Source organism: Anser brachyrhynchus (assembly GCF_964034855.1).
Source record: "Anser brachyrhynchus genome assembly, chromosome: 10".
Lineage (NCBI taxonomy): Eukaryota > Metazoa > Chordata > Aves > Anseriformes > Anatidae > Anser > Anser brachyrhynchus.
In genome coordinates this window covers 2,424,807-2,446,991 of record NC_137705.1, presented here as the reverse complement: position 1 = coordinate 2,446,991, position 22,185 = coordinate 2,424,807, and the positions used below count along the sequence as shown (strand labels likewise).

General features: G+C 40.0%; 1 protein-coding gene across 9 annotated transcripts in view; it reads left to right on the top strand.

The window, feature by feature from the left end:
- The window catches only part of LOC308200329 (contactin-4), a 300,384-nt gene that overhangs the window by 190,641 nt on the left and 87,558 nt on the right, over nucleotides 1–22,185 (top strand). For all 9 annotated transcript variants that reach the window (XM_080605918.1, XM_080605910.1, XM_080605912.1 and 6 more), the window contains one exon: nucleotides 14,230–14,325. In XM_080605918.1, the coding sequence (XP_080462044.1) occupies nucleotides 14,230–14,325 (96 nt within the window). The remainder of the gene's footprint in view (nucleotides 1–14,229; nucleotides 14,326–22,185) is intronic.

Here is a 22,185-nt window from a genome sequence, read left to right as displayed (position 1 = left end):
ACCTTCTCTCAGAGCTGGCCATGTTGCCAGGCTGTGCTGTTCTTCAGGCAGCGCGTTCCCATGTGCATGTTGCACGGTGCTGCTGCAGGCAGCGGGGTGAGGGCAGGAGCCCTGTCCCGCAGGGACACCTCGCCCCCAGCACCTTCAGTCCCAGCTCGCTCACAGCCCGGGGTTCTCCGCTGGTTTAGAAATTCAGGGCGCAAGGCACAGGCAATAGGTCTCTTCCATCCCTCTCAATGTTTATTAATTTTACCTTTAATATGTAAAATAAGCAATATCATACATTCTAAGTATATATTTATGCAGATACCTAGGGGCTGGATCTCTAAGGAACAAATGCAGATGTAGTCATTTGTTGAAACTGAACATGGACATGGACTGCTTTGATCACAGTTCGGCATGGTCCGGTGATGTGAAGGTTGCCCCGCAGAAAGCTCTGCTGTTACCTGAACTCTAATCTTGAGAAGCTTATCTTTGCTAGATCGTGCTATGAAAAACTCAGGCTGGGCCTGGAAGGAAATAAGAGAGATTTCTCATTTTCTCTGATGTTCTGAATAAAACAGCGAGTATTCAGGTTCTTAGCACAGATATTTGGGACAATTTCACTTTTAATTGAGTAGATCTTTCTGCATTTGAAGATCTGTTGACCTGAGGCTTAATCAGTCCCGCTGACTTTTCACCTTTTAGCTTAAAACCACCGTTCTCTTTATTGCCTTGATACGTAGGTCATAAAGACAAACACAGAGCTCCCACGGTAAGCTTAAGGAGAGATCAAGACTTGGTCTTTCGTTTCCTTCTTTCCACTCAGCTTTGTGCAGGACCTGATACTGCTCCATTTATCAGCAAAATCCCCTGGTCTCACTCTCCCTCCTGAAGCCCTTACGAGTTACCTGTGTTACCACCAAGGTGGTCGTGGTCCCTTTGGTGCTTTACCATTGGATTCTTACAGAAACAGAGGATGTCATCTGAAATCTGGCCTGTTTTTAAAAGGCTAATAACCACTACGGTAGGAAACTGTGAATATTAATGTATCCCTACCAGTTGTATTAATCCTCTGAGTGGGGCTATATTTACAGAATATTTTTCTACGTGTTTTTTTGTTTGTTTGTTTGTTTTTTCTTAAATCAAAGGATAGGAACAGTTGAATAGTTATGTAGATATTATTAGAGTTTCCTTTTGGCATGACTTCAGACTATAGCCCAGCTATCTTCAATGAATACAGCCTTACCTCTGCAAATCATTGATATCCAGCTGGTTTGTTCTGATGGCAGCTAGAAGGATGCATAAATTACAGAGGAAATTAAATCATAAATTTAAATTACTATTTTGACAATAGATGAAATAGCTTGGAAATGTAAATGCCAATATAAAGCAGTATCCTTAAGAGTGCAGTGACCCTGCAGGGATCATGGTTATCCAGTGAGATTGAACCATACTGTCTTGAAAAGAGAAGATGGCATATAGCCAACTGAAAACTTGTACATTTTAAACAATCTTTCACTCACGAGTTGCAGATATTTTTTAGAGTTGATAAGGATATTTCCTTCAAATGTTAATATCTCAAAATTTTGATGAAGAATCCCGTAGAGACCTTGCCTGTAATGTAGTCTTAAAAAGCCAGAGCGGAGCTGGACTCTGCCTGCACTGATGCTCCTGATTTCACATGTGCAGCCACAGGAGCCATTCTTCCATCATACAAGGCTGAGATCTGGGCATGATTTCCGTGAGGAGTAGTTGCCACCTTCTCTCTCTCTCTCCATTGCAAACCTTCGAAGTATGTTGGGTCAGTGAACCTTCGTTTTCTGGGCAATATAATGAGGCTTAAGCCAAGTAAGCAGCTGTATATGTATATGCAAAGGAACCAAGAGGACTTTGCACTTTTCTTAATTACTAAAATGACTTCTTGTATCCTCTCCACTTTTGGATCTAAAATTCCTCATCTGTCAAATGAAATAATGCTTTTATTTATTTATTTATTTACATATTTTGAAGAAATAATTACAATCCTTAGCTTGATCTCTACTAATTCTGTATTGATGCAAAATAATATTGTTTTTACATGAATGGAAAATAGCAGTTCCAGGACCCCTAGATCAAGCAGAGCCTGTACCCAAAGGTGGACCCCATTGTTGCAAGAAAGCCTGTTCTGCTGATGGGATGCAAGGCCAATGTCAAACAGTTTTAGCCTAGTGGCTGCTTTTCATTGTGTTGGTTTTTTCTTTCCCATTTTCCTTGTGCAAAATAAGATCAGGGAGTCAGTGTTGGCATTCAAAGAACGGTGGAGCTTTAAATATGTTTGTCAAAAATTCTCCTGTTAGTTTTCCTGTCTGCAGCAAACGTGACTACCATCTCATAATTCATTAGAAGTGAGAGATGAACAGAATGAAAAAATCTCTCTTCTCTAAGTAGTGCTGCCTGGCATAATAATGTATCTTCTCATAGGCAACCAGAGCAACTGCGTAACCTCTGAAGGCCAGGATCTCTGCAGGGTGATTTTTTGTTTGTGTTTATATCAAGTAGAGGGAAACTTCAAGATCAGCAAGCTTGTGTCATATTATTTTGCATTATTTAGGGGTCTGTAATTGCGTTAATTTAGCTGCACAAAGTAAGAAGGTGCAGCACAGCAGAGTCCAGTAGGGAGCACACAAAGTGGCTGCTGTGTTAGTGCTCAGTTACCAAGCTCGAGAGGGCTGTGCAGTATCTCCTGCCTGCCGCTGATGGCAGTCCAGATGGCTATTGCAGAATCTGTGCTGCAAGAGCATGTGCAAATATTGCACTGTTTTGCTAAAAAAAAAAAAAAAAATCTAGGAGTAAACTAATTCTGTTCAAGTTAACCCAAGGGAAAATATCTGCCCAGGTTTTCCAGATTAAAGTAATAAAATTTTCTAAGTCCTCAGCATTTTGACTCGAGCAGAAGGGTTTCTTCAAAATGAATGTTTGAAGTACTTCCTGTAGAAAGATAGTAAAGAGGCAGTTTTTATTAAATGGAACGTAAAGTCAAGGAGATTTTATTTATTTATTTATTTATTGGTAACATCATAGTAAAGAGTAATTTGATTTGGGAAGAGAACAGTGGACAGCTTGGACAGCTTGCAGGTATTTATAAGAGCCCCTGTTCAGCAAGATGAGTGGCATAAAAGAAGGTTAAAAAGCACTGGGGCTGCACCGTTGCCTATTCTGGGGAAAGGATGAAATCCCAGCAAGGTGCTGAGGCCGCAGCGTGCCACGAGGAGCCGTCCCAGGGAGGACAAGCAGCTCAGGCGTGATGTGATGGAGGAGGAAACGGTCCAAGCGCTGCGCGGGCATCCGTGACTTGTGCAGCTGTGTTTTGGCCAGCGGCACTTGTAAAGCTGCAGGAAGAGCTCTCGCAGTCGTTGAGATGCAAGGTAAAAGCCTGAGGAGAAATTGTAGCCATGCGGATAGACAAATCAGTCTGTGATAGATGGTGGTCAGAAAGACTTGGCAAGATTTAAACATAGTCTCAATATAAAAACCCAGATAGAGATGTCAAAGTCCAAGATGATGCATAGGTCAGAGATCTGACTGACAGGCAGGGCGGGGAGGGCTGGGGAGGAAAACAAGCTCTTGGCTTGCACATATTTCATTCTGTTTTTCTTGCTGGCTCTTCATATTTTACTTGTCTCCTGCAGACTTAAACAGACGTTTGACTTCAGAGGGGCTGGTCCATGTTGTTAAATAAAAGTCTCCGCAGCATCTCTTTTCAGAGCACACGGGCAGGCTGCTGCAGGGCAGGGGCTGCGTGTCCCTGTTTCGTGCCCTCTCCTGCGGGCAGCCCCACTGCTGGCAGGTCTCCCTTCCAGGAACAAGTGGGAAAAGCTCAAGTCTGGTCTGGTGCGTAGCCCTGGGAGCTGTGGAAGAGGCTGATGACCGTGCACATCCAAACACACCAGATATTTCCTTCTCTAACCACCAGCGTGGCCATTCGCAGAGCCATTCTCCCTAGCAGGAGGCAGTGTGCCTCCTGTACACGTGTGGTTTGAGTTCAGGCTTGGGAGTCCCCCGGTACACATCTCATGTCCCTACAGCAAAGGCTTATCTGAGAATTTTTGCATCTTGTGAAAATGCTACCCATTTCTGTTCAGGAAAAACAGGGAATGTAAAGGTCTAGAAGTCCAAACTGGACATGGTTGTTTGGTAAAAGTGCACAGGCAGAACAATGTTTAATGCCTACAGTAATAAAGTCCAACCTGAATTATTTTCCAGAGGGGAGGCAGGCTGGGAGAATGACAAGATGTTTACATCTACAACTTTTTTTTTTTCCAGTAAAGTAGAAATCCCAGTGAAAATTCTGTTCTAAAGGTCAGATTAGAAAGCTTTCATCCCCAGACTTGTAAACCATTTCTCAAATCAGTGACTCTAAAAATTATTCATTCAAACACCAGCTCTTAAACTAAAATTCTATTAAGCTCTGTATCAAAGGGGTTTTTATTCCGAACTGCACAGCCAGATGTGTAGTCCTGACACAACAGCAAGGACATGGGCAGAAGAACTTAATCTTTGTGTATTTGTGAAAGGGATGACATAAAACCCTGCTTTTAAAAAGTCAGGCACAGGTTTTATAGGGACAGTGTTTAGAGATATTAGAGCCATAAATATCAAGAGGCAAATCTTGTCAAGTGTTTCAAGAGCAAAAAGCTTTAATGCTTTTGTGGGTGCTAGTCATCAGTTAAAGTGCTTTCAGCCTGCCTTCATATAGACAGGCTATGATTTCTTCAAACCAGTGTCCTCTAAAATCTGTAATTGATTGAGATGCACTAGAATCTCATCTTCAAGACTGTATTATGGGCCAAATTAGCATAGTTTATTGCCTGCATCCAATGAAGTCATATTATTCCATGGACAGCAATGCAAATAGCTTTCTTTTTCCATCTGGTTGTGTATTTTATCCAGGATATTAAAGTATGCTCTGTTGTATGTGTATTAGAGTTAGGCAAATTTGATGAAAGCAATTTGGAAGAGGGCATACAAGCTTACCTTTTGGTAGAAGGTTCTTTATTCAGTCAGAACAAGGACGATTGAGCCAATCCCTCTGGTCACTGTTTTGCTGAAGAAGGTGTCATTGCCAGCCTGTTCTGAATCCCCTTGACATCACATCATATGGCCTTTAATCAAAGAATTCCAATTGACTTTGATTCAAGGACTGAATATGGCCTTAAACATCGATCTAAATTTTAGATTGCTGGGATCATATTAAAATTATATAAGGGGTATGAGAAGGTAAACCACATTATGCTCCGCAGGTCTCTTTAAGTCATGGTTGAAAATTGACTTTAGGTGTCTTGTCTGTGTGTACATAAGTGGATTTTGAGTTTCTTTCACATAAATGAAGAAGTAACTACACCTTACCTATGTCATTACAGTATTTCCTATACTTCCTTTGGTTCGGGAACTCAGTTCATGGTTGTTCAAAGTTCATGTGAAGTTTAATGTATATAGTAAGTGTTGTGGTTTTTTCCACTAATTGACCCCAAATTGTCAGTGAACAAGTTTTTTTAGTTTTCTAGTGTGCCAGTTGTTAACTTACCAAATTCACTTTTAACCATGCAAGTTTCTTGTATCCACATTACAACCAAACCTCAGGGGTGCAATATGAAATCGCACAGCCCATGCAATTTAAATGGGAAATGATTCATGTGCTCTAGCTACTACTACTGCATTACTTGCTCTTTATTCACTGATCACTATCTCTGTTATATCTAAGTTTTACTATATACGTTTTATATAGGTTGGATTCTTGTTGTTTTGTTATACTCAAACCCACTTTTGCTTAGTCCCAAGGTTACGTTCCATTAATGAAGGGTAGCTGTGGGTTTCTACAGACAGCTTCTAGACCAGTTTGCATCCTGTGTCTGCACCATCAAAGCCTTTACAATTATCTTGTATTTTTGGGGTCCCATGTTACAATTCTTTATTTTTCCTTCAATCATATGCATGCTCTATTAAAGTTCACTGAATAGCTCACTCTATAAAAATAATAATCCGTTTGAAGATATAGATAAACACACAGATAAAGGTATTATGCTTGAGTAGCTGCTTGCTATTAACATCAGCTCACTACAGCAGTATCACTGATGTGTTACCAAATTTGCTTACAGAGATCTCTAGAGATAGACTTTAAGTCAAATACAGCACCATACAAGCCACTTTTTCTTTCTTTTTTTTTCTTCTAAGCCTGAATATTAGTCATGTTTTCCTTTGGAAATTAAAATTCAGCGATGTATAAAGAAGTGATTGATGTATGTATGTTTTGGCTAGAATATAGTAAAAGGAGAAATAGTTTCATGTAAGTTAAACAAGAATAAGAATAATAGATAAAAATAGCATTGACAGTGCTTTTCTGATCATTAGGAAAAAATCTTAAATGTAATGACAAAGGGTTCACTAATGGTGTATGAGTTTTTGACAGTATGCCATTCAAGGAGATGTACAGCAGTGCTTCTTTCTACGTGATATAGTCACAGAAATTGGCTTTCTAAAAGACATGCAGACACCTGTCACAATCAATTTGAATCATTTTCTGCTCGTGTAATTTTCTACAATATTTTTGTTTTTGTTTAAAAAAACAAAGTTTTTTTAAATTTGTTTAAAAAATAGCCTTCTTGCATAGAGTTCTCTCTTAATTTTGGAACTGGCATAATTACAAAAGTACTTTGGATTCTAAAAATATGCTACGCATTTAAAAAAAAAAAAAGCCTAAGAAGGAAAAACCATGGAAACACTCCTCTGGCAAACAAAGTAAGGCAAAACAGAGCTTAGCTTTCATAAAAAATAGGGCTCTCTCTGTCAAATCACCAATGACCTGAGACTTGCAGCTCCTAAGGGAAGCCTCATTGTTTCATTCTTGTTTCCAGGGTGCGCTGAGTTCAGCAGCTGAATTATTTCCATGTTGTAGCCAATAACGGGAACCAAATGGACCTTGTGTACAAATGTTGTAAACACTCTGCTTGGGTAAATACCTTAAAATAGAACAATCAGTGGAGCTATAAATGAAAATGGATATAAATACTAAAAGCACAGGTCAAATATTGCACTGCTAACCTTGATGTTAGGGAACTTAGAGAACAAGGAGCTAATCTGCTCCCGCTAACTTGTTGGTGCTTTGATGTCATCTGTGAAATCTTTCTTTGAAGAGCAAACTTTGATTTCCGAGATTTATCGAGTAATCGCTTAGAAAAAAGACTTACCAAATTTCATTTTACCTGAATTTCATAAATAAAGTACAAACACAAGTAAGTCCTAATAAAGGATAAAAGGCTACAACTCTTGTTTTGCTTATAATTGAATCTTCCTTGCTATAAAGACTGACTTTTGTACCTGAAATTTGGGGAAATTTTTCATTACTCTAGACAAAGTTGGATAATTGTTACTCTGAAATCCATATGTTTTTGATTAAAATGTCCATATGCCATTTTCTGAGACAAACTACAAAGTCTTAAGGGGCTTTGGATCATTTCAAATTGTTTAAGCGTTTGTTAAACTACATTTGAGGTTTTGGAAGGAGGTCATTCAATTCAATACCCTGCACAAAATGAAAAGGTGATGGGATTAAGGTATGGGGACAGCTGCTGCTGGCATGTTCTTGGCTCTTGAATGATTTTGAGGAATAAGAATCTGAATTAGACGGACATCAGTCACTGTTACCTGCTTACGTTGTGTTACGAGATGCTAAGGCAGACTTTCACTGGAGGTCGCAGAAAAATCTAGTAACTGAGGGAACAGCATGGAGCTGTGACAGGGGAGGGTTAGGCTGGATGTTAGGGAAAGCTTCTTCCCTGAGAGGGTGGTCGGGCACTGGGACAGGCTCCCCAGGGCACTGCTCACAGCACCCAGCTGCTGGAGTTCAAGGAGCATTTGCACAACACTCTCAGACATAGGGTCTGATCTTGGGGCGGTCCTGTGTGGAGCCAGGAGTTGGACTCAACGATCCTGGTGGCTCCCTTCCAACTCAAGACATTCTGTGATTCTGTTTTATGATCTGGTAATGCAACAAAAAACATTCAAGTTCATATTAAAGGACGGGTGTTAGCATGTACATGCTGATAGCATATCACACTCCTGTAATGTCCTTTTGTTACAATTCAAGTTTATGTACAAATGTCAGCTAATTAGGCCTTTTTTAGACAAATACTCATCATTAGCAGCGTGCAAACTTTGTTACATGATTTTCCCAAGGTCATGCAATTGCTAGTGTAGAGTCAGCGGCACAAATCAATGTATTTTTCACAGATTAAATACAGGTACCTTTATACTTGTGTGTGTCCATGAAATCGGATTGAGAAGTGACACTGTGGAAATGAAGTTTAAATGGTATCCTCACTCCCTCCTTGAATGAGGTCTGATTAAGTGTCAAGTAAGCTAACCTGTCGGTGTTTCTGTTAGACTGCCCTCAATGGGCTCCTTTATGCACTGAAAACATTGCTAATCTCTTCCTCATACAGTACTGAAGTTACTGGAGCTCTTACAATATTTTCTATTTTCATTGGAGTTATTGGTTTAGTATTGTGCGCTCCAAATAAGCTTTGGCAGTACATTGACCTCCAGAATGAGAAGTATTACTATTTCCTTCCTCAGTAATTTCTCTTGATCAATTTGGTAATCACCTTCCTAAATAGAGAGAATATCCAAACTAAATAGGGCAAAAAACAACATGCAAGGGAATTCTTTTATATATGTAATATCAGATCTACAAATATCTGATCTTAATTATTTTAAATCACACATCATAATAAAATTGGAGAGCTTTTAATTGTTGTTTCTCTTTTTCAGTCCTAAATAATCACACATTAGGAAACAGGATTGTGCGTAGTTCTTGAACCTCAAAGGACACAGAAATTTACATGCAGAACAATTTATGTAGATTTTATGTACCTACTAGAGTTGTATTTTTTCATTCTTTACTTTTTAATGATTGTATCACGTTTTTATTGTCTACAGTAACTTTTAATTACTTTTTTTTTTCATTTAAAAATAACCACTTAGAAATGTGCAGGCCTGCAGTTGTTTTATTGTATCTGTATGAGTGTATGAAGAGAGAGGCATCATTGGCAATCAGTATTTTGCTGCCATTTGATATGGTTTCAAGGATGAGTTTATGAACAAAATACACTGAATTGCACTTTTTGCTCACTCAAATGACCTAGGATTTTTCACGCAGATGCCTGCTGCGTTGATCATTTAGGTGTAGGTTTACATCCTTATTGCATCTGCCATACTGTGCGATTTTCTTTTCCATGCTATGAATAGGAGGAGTATTTCTTAATGGTCGTATACTGCCTAGTGCCACAAATATGAATCACTGAACGAACACATTTTCACCAAAAGTGCGTGCAGGGATCCTGGCTCCAACAATATATCTTCCTGCCCATGTAAGCAGTCCTTGATTCTGGTCATGTTTTGTTTGTTTAATGTGTAAATATTTTTATTGAAATTAAGGCTCCTTTCTGTCTTGATCTAGGCAGTAAAAGATCACTGTAATTGAAGCAATTCCCACCCTAAAAATTTTAATTAAATTTCAAAGATGCCTGCGTGCTAAAACTTAATGAACTTATCTCTTCCAGGCATTGTTTTGCTTCATCTTGTTCTCTCCCTTCTGTTTACTGATGCTCAGTGCATTATATCTAACATTTAACTGTAAAGTCTGAAAATGAACATGTCTTTTATTTCTGTTATGAGGTATTTAGTACCCTGTGGGGAGCTTGAAACTAATCGTAATGTGATTATTTTCAGATTTCTTGCATACTGTTTTGCCAAGTCCCAGGAGCCCACCTCTGGGACTCTCAGGTCTGTTGGTGGGCATCAGGCCACCAGACTATCACCCTGGCTTCCAGACCTCCTCCTCCTCCCCAGCGTTTCATGCACCAGACATCTAGAAGGATGTAGTGCCCTGTAACATAGCTCCTATTTATCACTGCCATATTTCCACCAGTTTATCCCTAACTGAACCTGGCTGCTTAAGTGTGATAAAACTTACTACTTGTACGTGTTCTAGAAAGGTGATCTTGATCTGCAGATCTCAAGGATGCTGAACCCTCTGCTTTCTGTTGTAATTTATGCCAGCAGCTGATCATCATCACTCACAATAAGCCTTACGGAACTTCTGTTTCCATGACTTCAGCTTCCTAACCATTAGTTCTTGTTACATCCTCCTCCACTGGGCTAGCAAACACTTGAAGAGATGGCATTGTCTCCTCGTGACAATACTTATGCAGGTAAACCAGAAATGTCTTGCTTCCTTTTGATAAAGTAGAGTGACCTCTTCAAGACTTTCACTGCCTCCCTCCCAAATCTGAAATTGTCTTTTTTCCTATCATTATCTATATGCTCAGCAGTTTTTCAAGAACCTGAATTGTTTTGTTTTCAAAATACGGGGTGAAAATATTTGTATCAGGAGACAGTGACCGCATTGACAATGTACACAGGGGAAACAGATGAACAATAAGGTGTGGAAGACTGTAACAAGGTGTAGGCAGCGTGGGGGAGCAGAATAAGGACAGGTATGGGTAGCGACCAGCCCTGCCGCAGCATGTGCTGAACAGCCCCGTCGCCCCCAGGGGTTCATCGGCCCCAGCACAGCAGGCAGGTCCAGTGAAAGGGCACCTGCAAACCTCGGCCAGAGTTCCCAAGTCTCCTCATTCTGCTCAGGTGTGCTTTTTGATGGAAAGAGCGCTGGTGTCGAGATAAACGTGGATGTATGATAGTCCCACTTCAAGCATTCCTCCAAAATACTGTGTGTGCCAAGAAGTCAGTCGGCTTGCTGGCTTGTAAGTCTTCTGGGCTTTTTTTGGTGTGTTTGTATGTTGTTGTTTTTTTAATGACATATAAGAACAAAAATCCTCACGTGTAATCCTATCCCAAAGCCAGGATCTTTGGGTTTAGGGGCAAGGCAAACTAAGGCTCCCTCGTCAGGGAGACACAACCAACTAAAGCACTTACACTGTAGTTCAGAGTCATTCTCCAGCTGCAAGGGTTGGTTTTTTTTTCCTGCTTTACTGTCCCATTGATTTTTAATGTCAAAAGTACACAGAATAATTTCTTGCTACTCTCCAGCCAGGGCACTAGACAACTGTGTTTCCTTTGGAAGACGGTAACAGAAATAGGAAAAAAAGTGTTAGAGTGCTACTCCTGCATGAAAGCTTCCTGTGGGGAGGTATCCAGCAAGTTTGTTTAACTTTTGTCTACCAACCAGTTTTACCTCCGTGTACAGGGAATTCAACCGTGCAAAATTTCAGTGGGATATTTTGCACCCATTTGAGCAGAAGCTTGTAGGAAATGTTTTTGTCCATTTTGCACAGCCTGTGAAAGCAGAAGAACCTCTTGAATCAGCACATCACTGATCTGCCCACTTCGCAAACATTCAACAATACTGATACAATTCCTAACTTCTCAGAAAAGATCGCATAGCAAGTTGATGTTTAAATGAAGTTTCTCATTAGTAAAATTTTTCAAACATAATTATATTATTATTAATTCACATTACTATTTAGGTACTGCACAAATAAATTTAAGGTGTGGATTTCAGAAGGCATCAGAATAATCAGTCCAATCAGTTTGATGAGACATTAGCCTTTCTTATAATTACCTTAATCTTGCTAGTTTATTCAGAGACAAATTTTTAGCACATGCATGAGGCTTTTCAGAATTGACAATTGACTTTAAAAACTCAATAGTTTGCACCGGGAATGATAATGATGAATGCTTTGCTTTGTTTGCTGCCTCTAATTGATTTTGACCATTCTTCCATCATTTCCTAGTTGTTCATCCACACAGAGACTTCTGTTCCTAGTAGCAGCTCTTTTCCTGTCACAAATATATGGCTGTTTTGTCAACAAATGGGTTATTTGTTCCTTGCAGAAAAAGTTTGAGGACCAGATTTGCATTTAGACTACTGAGTCATGCACTTTCTCTCCACGCTATTATAATAGGAGTTGCTGGGTCACCACGCAGGTGCTTTTTCTTATGATTGGTAATGAAAGACCTCTCCCACTCCCTCCCCCGTGGTTAACTGAAGCGTTCCCTAGAGCACTGTACAAGTAGGCTTAACCATGCAGGCTGAGAGTGGATGCAGTTTTTTTCCTTCTTACCTTCCAAAGCAGACCTGCATATGGCTCTTTTAGAATTTGTGCCTAGAAACTGAATGCGATGCAGTCTCTAAAATGGTATTTGTATGTATACATGTGTGTATATGCACAGGGTATAATGGATTATTTACTTCTGCAAAGACAGAGGAAAACAGTTACAGCTAAATACTAATACGAAGAATCTTCCATATTATATATTATTTAACTCTTTTAAATTCTTCTGTGATTGTCTGCTTTATTGTCTCCCTTATCTATGTGCTGTATCATAAATTGCTTTATTCTTGCTTTACATGACCTTGAATCTTCATGAGGATCTGCTGCTTATATATCGCTCTGCCTAGACAAGAGTCTGAGCAAACAGCTCACACCTGTGAACTTGCTGCCAAACTGATACCCAGATTACATTTGGACCAATTTTAAACTCATCTAGTTTTGAACCTTTTGTGTGAACCCATTTTGCCCAAGGAGTTTGATTATACAACAGAGCTGGCAGCTGATGCAGGCAGCACCATGACCTTGGTTTGGTCAGCATTGCTTCTGTCCGTGAACTGGAGCAGAATTTTGGGCTGGTTCTGTTCTCATGAGTAGTTCACTGCAGTGCAGCGTCTTTTTAAAATCTCCCACAAACCACAATATTTATCCTCTGAAATGCAAATGAAAAAGCTGAAATTATAATGAGATCCCTGGAATGATGAAACGTAGAGCATGAGGGTATGGCAGACCTGTGCTGGAAATCTCATGATGGCTACTAGCACAACAAGAAAATTTTTGATTGTTGCTGCCAATGTAGCTCACTTTTTTTCCTGGATTTTGTCCTGAATTTGACTTTAGCAGGATGTGTCCATGAGCAAGGTTTCTAAGTACTAGCATAAGAATAACTGCTGATCTGCCTGACAGCCCGGCTCTTTCAGATTGATTTGTATTTTTTTTACACAATTAATTTACTATGTTGAAAGTGAAGATCTGCTACCAGTAGAGTAAGAGGGGATATGGCCACAGTGGGTACACACCAGCAGCAAGCACTGCCGGCACACATGCGGCATGCTCAGCTCCAGCTCAGGCCACTCTGAGGTGGTAGCCTGCGTACTAGTCAGTCTGAAACAAAGCAGTGACTTCTCCTGGTTTTTTTTACTTATTTATTTTAATTTTTTTAAGTATGTACACCAGTGCTTAAAAAATAATAATCAAAAAAAATCAAGAGTGGATAAAAATCAAGGCTTAATTTTTCACACTTTTAAAATTATAATGATGTTCCTACTAATTCCTGCTGTTAAATATTTATCACCTATGTTTCCTCTAGTTCCCAACTGCACTGACAACAGGTTTGCAATCACCAAACCATGGCTCAGCCACACTGAAAGCAGAAAAAATGAAACCTGAAATGCAAGGGACGGTTAAAGATAAAAGGCTACAAAAGTGATTCAGTGTGTTACCGCTCCCGCAGCTGCCAATGGTGCTGATCAATAAGTGGTGCCGCTGCTCAGCTCGCAGAGCATCACCTCATCATTTAATAGCAAGTTTCTTGAATTCAGCAAGCAAGGCAAGAGAGGGAGCTGCATTTTTGCAGTACACGGCCCCTGAAGGAGAGGAGAGCAAAGGGAGATAGGTGGAAGAAGGAACTGAATTTAATTAAAGCACTGTGTGGCTAACATAGTTATTAACAGGAGACTTCCTTATGGGAAAGGAAGGGTTTCTACACATGGGTTGCAAGGGCATCGGTAACAAGTCTCCTAAAGGGAAACAGAACTGGGTTATAATGTAGTTCGGGGCTGTGATCGTTTTAAGGCAATAATTCTTAAATTTATAAGAAAAAGCTCTAGCAGCATTATGGGTTGGTGGAGTTTTCTCTGGATGTTTCTTCCGCCATGGGTAAATCAAAAGCTTTTCCCCTTACCTTGAACAACACCTTGAAACTTGTGGAGACATTTTCTGATCTTTTTGTTGCTTTTTTGTTGGTAGTTGGCTGCCACAGCAGCCTTCTGCTACTCTGTAGTCCACCCAATTCCCATTAACTTCTCATCCAAGCTGATGCTTGCTTTGTTTCCCTGTCACAGAGCAAAGTCCTAATGAACCTTCCATCCTCATTAGGAAAAAACAATTCCCTTTAAATGATTTCTTTCTCTCTTGGCAGATCTCGAAAACTTCAAGACCAGAACAAGAAGCACTGTATCTGTCCGCCAGGGCCAGGGCATGGTGCTGTTGTGTGGACCACCACCTCATTCTGGAGGTAAGGCCATTTACTTCTTTTGCTTAGAGGATCCAGTGGCAATTTGCAATGTTTTCATTCTCAGGCTATGTTTCAGAAGGTTTAAAGAACAGCTCTGTGGTGGTGCCAGTCTGAATGGTTTGTTCTGAGTGGTCATGCTGAGCAAACACTGAGGGAGATCTCCCGTTGGGTATGTGGGCAGAGAAAGCTTATGCAAACTAGAGCAGTATGTGATAGGGAGAAGACATAGCCAAGACCTTGTGGAATGTGGAACTTTCAGAAGCCTTTTTGTATTTGACCTCTGTGTGTGTATCTTCTGAAAAAAGTTTGAAGGTTGTTGATAGAGTTACTTTTGTACATAATCTTTTCATTATTATTTTAATTTTTCAGACACTTGTTGTCACTGTTTTTGTCTTGTGGGTACTCAGCTTCTGTTAGTGTTTGTCCAAGTCTAATACAATGATTTATTTCTGAATGGCAGTACATATTTTTCCTACTGTTTTTACGAGAGGAAGAGGCAAGGCAGAGTGGTAATGGCGAGGCGTGTGGAACCACATGGCCTGCAGCTCAACAACCAGCCAAAGCACAGAGCTGGTCTATCAGAAAGTATTTCAGTATATCATCAGCAAGTGGCCATCTTCCGCAGTTCTGCGTCCCTTTTAAAGAAATTTGCAGTCATGCTTTGAAATCTGTCTGTCCTCTTCCTTGCTCATCAGCTGGACAAGAATTGCCTCGCGAGCCGTTTGCCAGCAGGCTGCTTTTCACGCTCAAATGTGACAAGACAAGCGCTTACAGAGCTCCCCTGCCGCTCTGACCAGCTGGCAGAGGCCTCATCAGGGCGGCTGGCATGCCACCGGCACGCAGGAGAATGAGAAAAGGGCCTAGGCCCCGGGCCTGCGGGCGTCATGACCTGTGAGGCCTGCTACTGCTTACACATCGAGAGCTGGAATTGTAAACAATCTTAGGGAAACCTGACCAAAAGTTCTTTGGAATCAGGATAAAGCCCATTCAGCAGAGCAAACAAATGTTTTGCTGTACTAAGTGTGCTCCTGCCTTTGAGTTGTGTGGTGCTTTTATATAAGGCATGTTTCAGGTGCCAGTCTCTAGTCTCTGCAATGGGAAACCTCGCTATTTCATACTGTGGGGGAGGAGCTGTATGGCAAGCATACCCACCTACTTCATTTATTCAGCGAGGGCCTCCTTCGCTTTTGGCTTCAGATGTTATTTCTCCTTTTAATTCAGGAGATTACCATGAGAGCTTCAATATCTCGCATTTCTGATATTCATTACTTGAAGGTGATTCTTACACCTGTAATGCCAAACCCACAAAATTACTCGTTATTGCAGCACATAACTTTTATGAGAGTGGCTCCTGTATTTATTAGGTACACCCCAGAATTACATGCCCTCTGGTCTGTGTGGATGGAGCTTGCCACCTCACCCCCCTAAAATGGGTCTCACTGCAGCACCTCATTAGGAAGCTGCCAAAGCTAGATATTAAAAAACACTGAAGATGGGTTGTGGACCAGCCATGAACTCATTTGGAGTCTGCGATGCTATGGGAGATGTCATTCACGAGGAAGCGTTGGTCTGAGCGTATTCACTGATGATGCAAACACACTCCGGAAAGGTCCCAAAGTTATTTCAGATTTTTGTAGGAAGGAAAGAGCACCTTGCAGTGACAGAGAGGTGAGTGCATTTCTGGAGTCCAGACAGGGAGAAAACTGAAGGGTAATTATTTCCTGTTGTCATTTGGATGGGAGATATCTTCCTACTTGGCCACGTTTTACAGCTTGCTTTATTCCAGCTAGAAAATTATCTTGTTCATATCAAGCCAGATCCACAATTAGTCTAAATTGATACTATTGCAATTTTGTACCCAATCTGGGCTGGGTACTCCCCTGGTGGTTTTCCGGTTTGCATAGAAAGTATTTCATGGAAAGTCAAAATAGTTCCAGGTAATTGAGACTGAGACCTTTGTTCTGCAGGAATTAATCTTCTCTGTGAAAATAATTTCATTTTCTCTTCCTTCCTCCTACTCCTTCCTCCCAAGTTTAGAAATAAGGATGAGTTTTAAAAGTCACAACTGCAAAGTTAATGCTTTTCAATCATGTGCATTGCGTTTCCGTCAGCCAACTGTATGTCTCCCAGTGTAATAGAAACTATTTGGTCTCTAGCAGTTATTGCACAATTACCACAGCTATCTCCTATTCCAGCTCTGGGCAGATGGAGCTTCATAAGAGAATATCAGATATCACTGGAAACTAACTGTATGTCGGAAAATGATGGTGTTTCATTGGCAGCTTCCATCCCAAGGGTCCAAGGCAGTGTTTGCAAAGCTGTAGAGATCAGTTCCTCCCCATGCCTTGCTATGCCACCTCTGGGATATAACATTGCAACTGTTTAACATGGTAGTGCAACAGCAGATAACAGTCAGGCTAGAAGTGAGAAATAATACATCTAGTTGAAAGTGTGAGTGGCATTAAGATGGAGGAAATGCAATTACTTATTTTGGAATTTGATTAGGACAGAAAAGCTGACTTATAATCCTTGCAAAAGTGCCTGGGGACATTAATGACCAACTCTGAAACAGAGGACTGCCTGGGGAAAAATTCTACATTATGGCATTTTTTTTTTTTTTTTTTTTTTACTTTAGTTTCTCTTCTGCATTGAAAATGACATTAAAAAATAAAATAAAATTTAAACTGGAGAGTAGCTGTTGCTTTGATGATGAGGGTGTTCACCAGAATGGGTGAAGCCTAGGGAAAAACAAACAACAACAAAACAATAAACTGGCTGATTCCTGAGTACAGAGTTGAGGATATCCTTCAAAGGGTGCCAGAGGTGCAGGCTCAACAGTTCTTTCCTGATGGGAAAAATTTCCCATGTCTGGGCGGGGAATCAGTTCCAGCTTTTCCTCAGCTTTGAATTGACTCAAGTGGCAAGGCTTAGAGCCCCCATAATCTGCAGAAATTTGATAAAGGAAATTTACATACATTAGAAGAGAATCATTACCTGTCCACTGCTGTGTCATTGGTCATCTTGGTCTTTAAAATACTGGATTGTACTAAAATTAGAAATGTCTGTCTGCATCCAGACTTTTATCCTTTAATCTGTAATTCACTCTGATACTTTGCTACTTGGAATTACCCATTTTTAAAGAGCTGGCAGTTAAAAGTGAAGTTATATTGGCCTACATACATTGGTTGTTGAGAGTTTTTTTCTTCTTAATGATGCCAAATAAAAAGCTTCCTATTCCTCATATGTTACCAGGATTTTATCCTGAAAACAAGTCCAAATGATTAACAAGTATTTTCAGCATCATAAAGTGGACCAAATACAGCTTGCACAGAACATTATGGGCATCTCCATGCATGCCCTAATTTTTATTTTACCATGAATTGGAGATTGACCATATGAATTCAGGCTTCTTTCTTCCTCGAAACAAAATGTGTATTTCTCGTGGTACATTTTCAACAGGGAGTCACTATTTTGTCAGGTCAGTGCATCCTGGTGTTATATTTTGTTAAGCAGTATAATGATGTGATTGCATCATATGATGAAGTGCTTGCTGAATGCTGGAAATTTGGGAAATAAATGTTCATCTGGAGCTCAGGAAGTCACTGGGCTGAAAACCAGAATAAATGCAAATCAAACATTTGCTTCTGTCATATTTTCTGCTCTCAGAGCAGTCAGTGCCTGAGCCCTTGAAGCCTGTCCTGCTGTATTTATGCTGCCTTGCCTGCTAGAAATTTTCAATTCTTTTTTTTTCCTCCTTTCCTACTTGTTCACTTACACTAAATCAGTGTAAGTAGTAGTAGAAAAAGCCTACCTGAGTTGTTAACATTTTTCTGAAATAATTATCCTGAGCGTGTAGGGTTTTCCCTCGTTATTTCCACTGCTTTTTAATTAAAAGCCTAATGATGTTCATGTGTCAACCAGTCTACCTATGAAGCCCTATGGAAAAAATAATGTAAAAGTAAACATAGTTATGGGAACTTGGCATGAAGTGCACACATAACAGCTCAATGAGCAGTGGTAGAAAGTGGTCACATTGTAGACAAGAAAAGACAATTGAAAATCTGGACTAGATGTGTATACCTGGTCGTGTTTCTTACGTACTTAAATCACACAGTAACAGTTTTGGAAACACGAAGAGCATCAAAAAGTTTTCGTGACTGTTTTGATGAGGCTGGTTATGGTATCTCAGCATTTCTTAGGATGAACCCTATAATTTGGGTACCATAAAAACAACGCTATATTGCTTTACATTTTTGAAGCACTCCCAGATCAATACCATCTGCTGTCTCTCCTTGGAAGAGCTGTATGAATAATTGATGTGGGGGCATCGCTAGCCAAAATGAAAACAAAAATACAAAAAATAACTTGGGTTTGTCTGAAGTGTTTCATTCCGTTTTGTATTATTAAGCCTTTTTTACTACATTTAGATATATTTAGAGACAATGAAGCGTTATGAAATGTAAAATAGTCTGTTTAATTTAAAGCTGTGGGTGAAAACATTTTTCTTTTTTTTTTCAGTTTTGTTAATAAAATTTGGCAAGGTAAATTTAATTAGAAAAAAAGAATGCCCCCTGATGAAATGAAATAAAATAAAATAAAGCAAGCCCTCCCTTTTGTTTCTCAGGGCTCTAAACACAAGTGAGTTCCATAGGGGATATGCCCACAAAGTGTCTGGAGGTCTTTTCCCTTTTAACTTTATCTCCAAGTTTTAAAAGACCAAACCATTCTTTATGCCAAATAGTTGTTTTTATTCAAGCTTGTGGGAACTGAGTTATTTAGCTGCCACTTTTATAAGATTTATTTGTTGTTCAGGGCAGGCTTAGTTAATATTTTAACAACTACAGTTTCCTTCTAACATCCCAGGTATTTCATTGTGAGTCTAGAGATTAGAAAAATACAGGCATAGAAAGGTGTGCAAGTTTCACTTGACAGTTGGTAGCACACCCATAAACAAGCAGAAAAACAAGTCTGTAAATCCATCCCTAAAATCCTTCCCATTCCTGTCTTTGGGAAGATAAATGAATTTGTCTTTTGGGCTTTTCTTCACTTTTTTTTCCCCTTCCCCAGATTTTCTCTTATTCATCTTTATGAAAGATCTATATACACAAAGTTCTCGTGACATTTGCCTTCCTGTCCGTGTGGGAAAATCCTATAGAATAAAAGATTTCAGATTTCCAAGTGTTGTGAGAAATGATGAATGTATGTGGAGAACTGGTGAAAATGATCTCTGAATTACTCAATTAGTTAAATTGTGTTTCCTTTACGTTCCCTAGAGGCTTGTCGTGTTCTGAGGTCTCTCTTTCCATAGCTCGTACCACCGCTCTTCACATCTATATATAACACATTTATTCTCACTCTTCTTAATTTATCTAGGTAATCTGTGGAAAAAAATAAATTATCTGATAACTTTTTTAGATTGTGAAGTGCTTAAATATGCAAATGAAAACTTGCTGGCATTTCTGAAGGATGCACCTCCTCCAGCCCACATGCTCATGGCCATTGAAGAGGTTCCTGGTGGTCCAGGACCTTGAACCTTCCCGACACCAGTTCTGGTCCTGAACTCCAGTTCCCTGATATGGGGGTGCCTCTGTCCTTAGCTGCAACAATGGGTGACTTTCCTGAGCATTAGGGAACGGCACCTCTGAGCAAACAGTGACCCAATTCAGCAGTTTTTATATCATTTTGATCTACTAATGCACAAAACCATCTGCATTTTACCAGTTAAAAGTGTGCTAGCATTTGCACATCTCTATCTCATCATCCATTTCTATGGAAAAGCCCTAGCGAGAATTGCCCAGTTTTGGAGGTATTTGTATTGTTCTTACACACACACAAAACACTAAAAGGAAACAAGTTTTCTGCCCCTCTTTGCAGCACCCATGTCCTAGATGCACTTGAAAAAGTCCATCTTCACAAAGAGGAGGGAATTTATTAAAGTTTGGTTCAAATCTCTCTTTCCCAACTCATGCTATTATTGCTGTTGGAAATACACCCATGTAGTCTGGGTCTGTGAGCTGAAATGTTGACAGAGAATTATTTTCACATCTTTTCACATAATGGATGTGTTCAGGTTTTTCCCATTCTCTCCTGCCTTTTTTTCCCCTGTATCTGGGAGAACTTTTAGTTCTGTTGCACAGCTTAATCAAGTAGAACTAACTAAATTTTAGCATTTGACAGAAGAGATGGCAATTCTGATTTCATCTCAATCTCAGCCTTTCATGCTGTATGGTAGGTAGTGAAGTGTAGACACCAGACATGTTTTTCAGAAAGCACTTTACTGATTACAGCGGTGCTATGACCACTTCTGTGCTCTGCAGAAAAATGATTAATGCCTGGTTTCTCATCTGGCCAGTTTTTCTCTCCTTTTATTTATATATTGTTAAAAGTGATGATGGGCACTTCATGGGCTGGAAACAGTGAAAGTGTTTTGGCTGTGAGGATGGCTGGTAGCCTGTGTTGTGTTTTGTGATGAATGGTTTGAGGAATTTGTCTCGTAAATAATCTATTGCACAAATCAGATCTGGGCTTCTCACTTGTACAGCCCCAGCTGCAGAGTGCAAGGGGAACAAAAAAAACCTTTCTAAAACTGATCAGAGCAGTGCAGGTGGCAAAAGGCAATTGTCAGCCATTTTCATACCATCTCAGGAGCAACGTATGGGGGCTTTCAGCCCCAAGCAGGTTAGAAATGTATTTATAAAATGGGAAGAAAAATTTGTAATATTCTCCATTGCTGCCCTTAGAGTCAACATTAAGCAAACCTTATGTTAAAACTTTGGAAAGCATTTATACAGTCAGCCTTGGAAAAGGCAATGGAAAAAAAAAAAAAAAAGAGATAACATACAGCTAAAGAGGCCAAGGACGTTTCCATCTAATGCCTATCTAAAACCAGTGGATGATTTCATTCCATCCAAGCAGCATTATCCTGCTCTGCCTACTGTGCAACATCTATGCCAATGCATAAATGCAAGTTGCTCTTATGCTGTGTGACTGATTCAGAGTGGTTTGGGACAAGGCCCTTTAAGCACATGTTCCCATAAGTGTTAAATCAGCTTCTCAGTGCCGGATCTTTCTCTTATGGTGCATTCCCATTACTGTGAATTCTTTAGAAGGATGGAAAGTTGAATCAGACAAGTGCCGTTACTTTTCTGTATTTGTTAGATTACAATTCCTATCCTGATATATTCTTACATGGCATCTGACATCGGGTGTTTTACATCCCCACCCTGCTTTACCACAGTAACCTAAATATTCAGCCTTTATTTCGCTGCAGTTTCTTTAAGTGCAGGATGCCCAGAGCTTTCTCAAAATGTGGTTCTTGCACAACCCATATACCCAGGACTGTCCAGTTGCCTCTTGCCAAGCAGGCTGCAGAAGTGCTGAACTACCCCACCTTTCCCTTACTGAGGCATTAATAGTTTCTCCTCTTTCATTCCTATCTTAATGGCTTCTTAAGCCTTTGCTGCTCGGTTGAATTTGGTTCCAATTAGTGCAAAGTTAATTTAAAGAGGAGTATCTCACAGACAGATAGGCAACGTGGTTGTAAAAGTTCCATTTCTCTAGGAAACGAAGCAAAAAATCTGCTAAGCTGTTAGCAAGTGTTGATTTGTTGGTTTAACTATTTGTCAAAATGCTGCAAGGTCATTGAGTAGCCTTCATGGGTTGCTGCAAAGATTGGAGCCAAAATACAAGCAGGTAAGTCACTCCGTTGTGTCTGGGGAAGAAAAAGAAAAAAGAATAGAAGTGTTTTGGATTAGCACTGATCAAGTGATGCTTTCAGTGTGTTTGAAACCATCCAGCAATGGTAGTGGGGTTGGTGTTGGCAGCCACCTTTCACATACATATGGTATAATCAAATGTGCT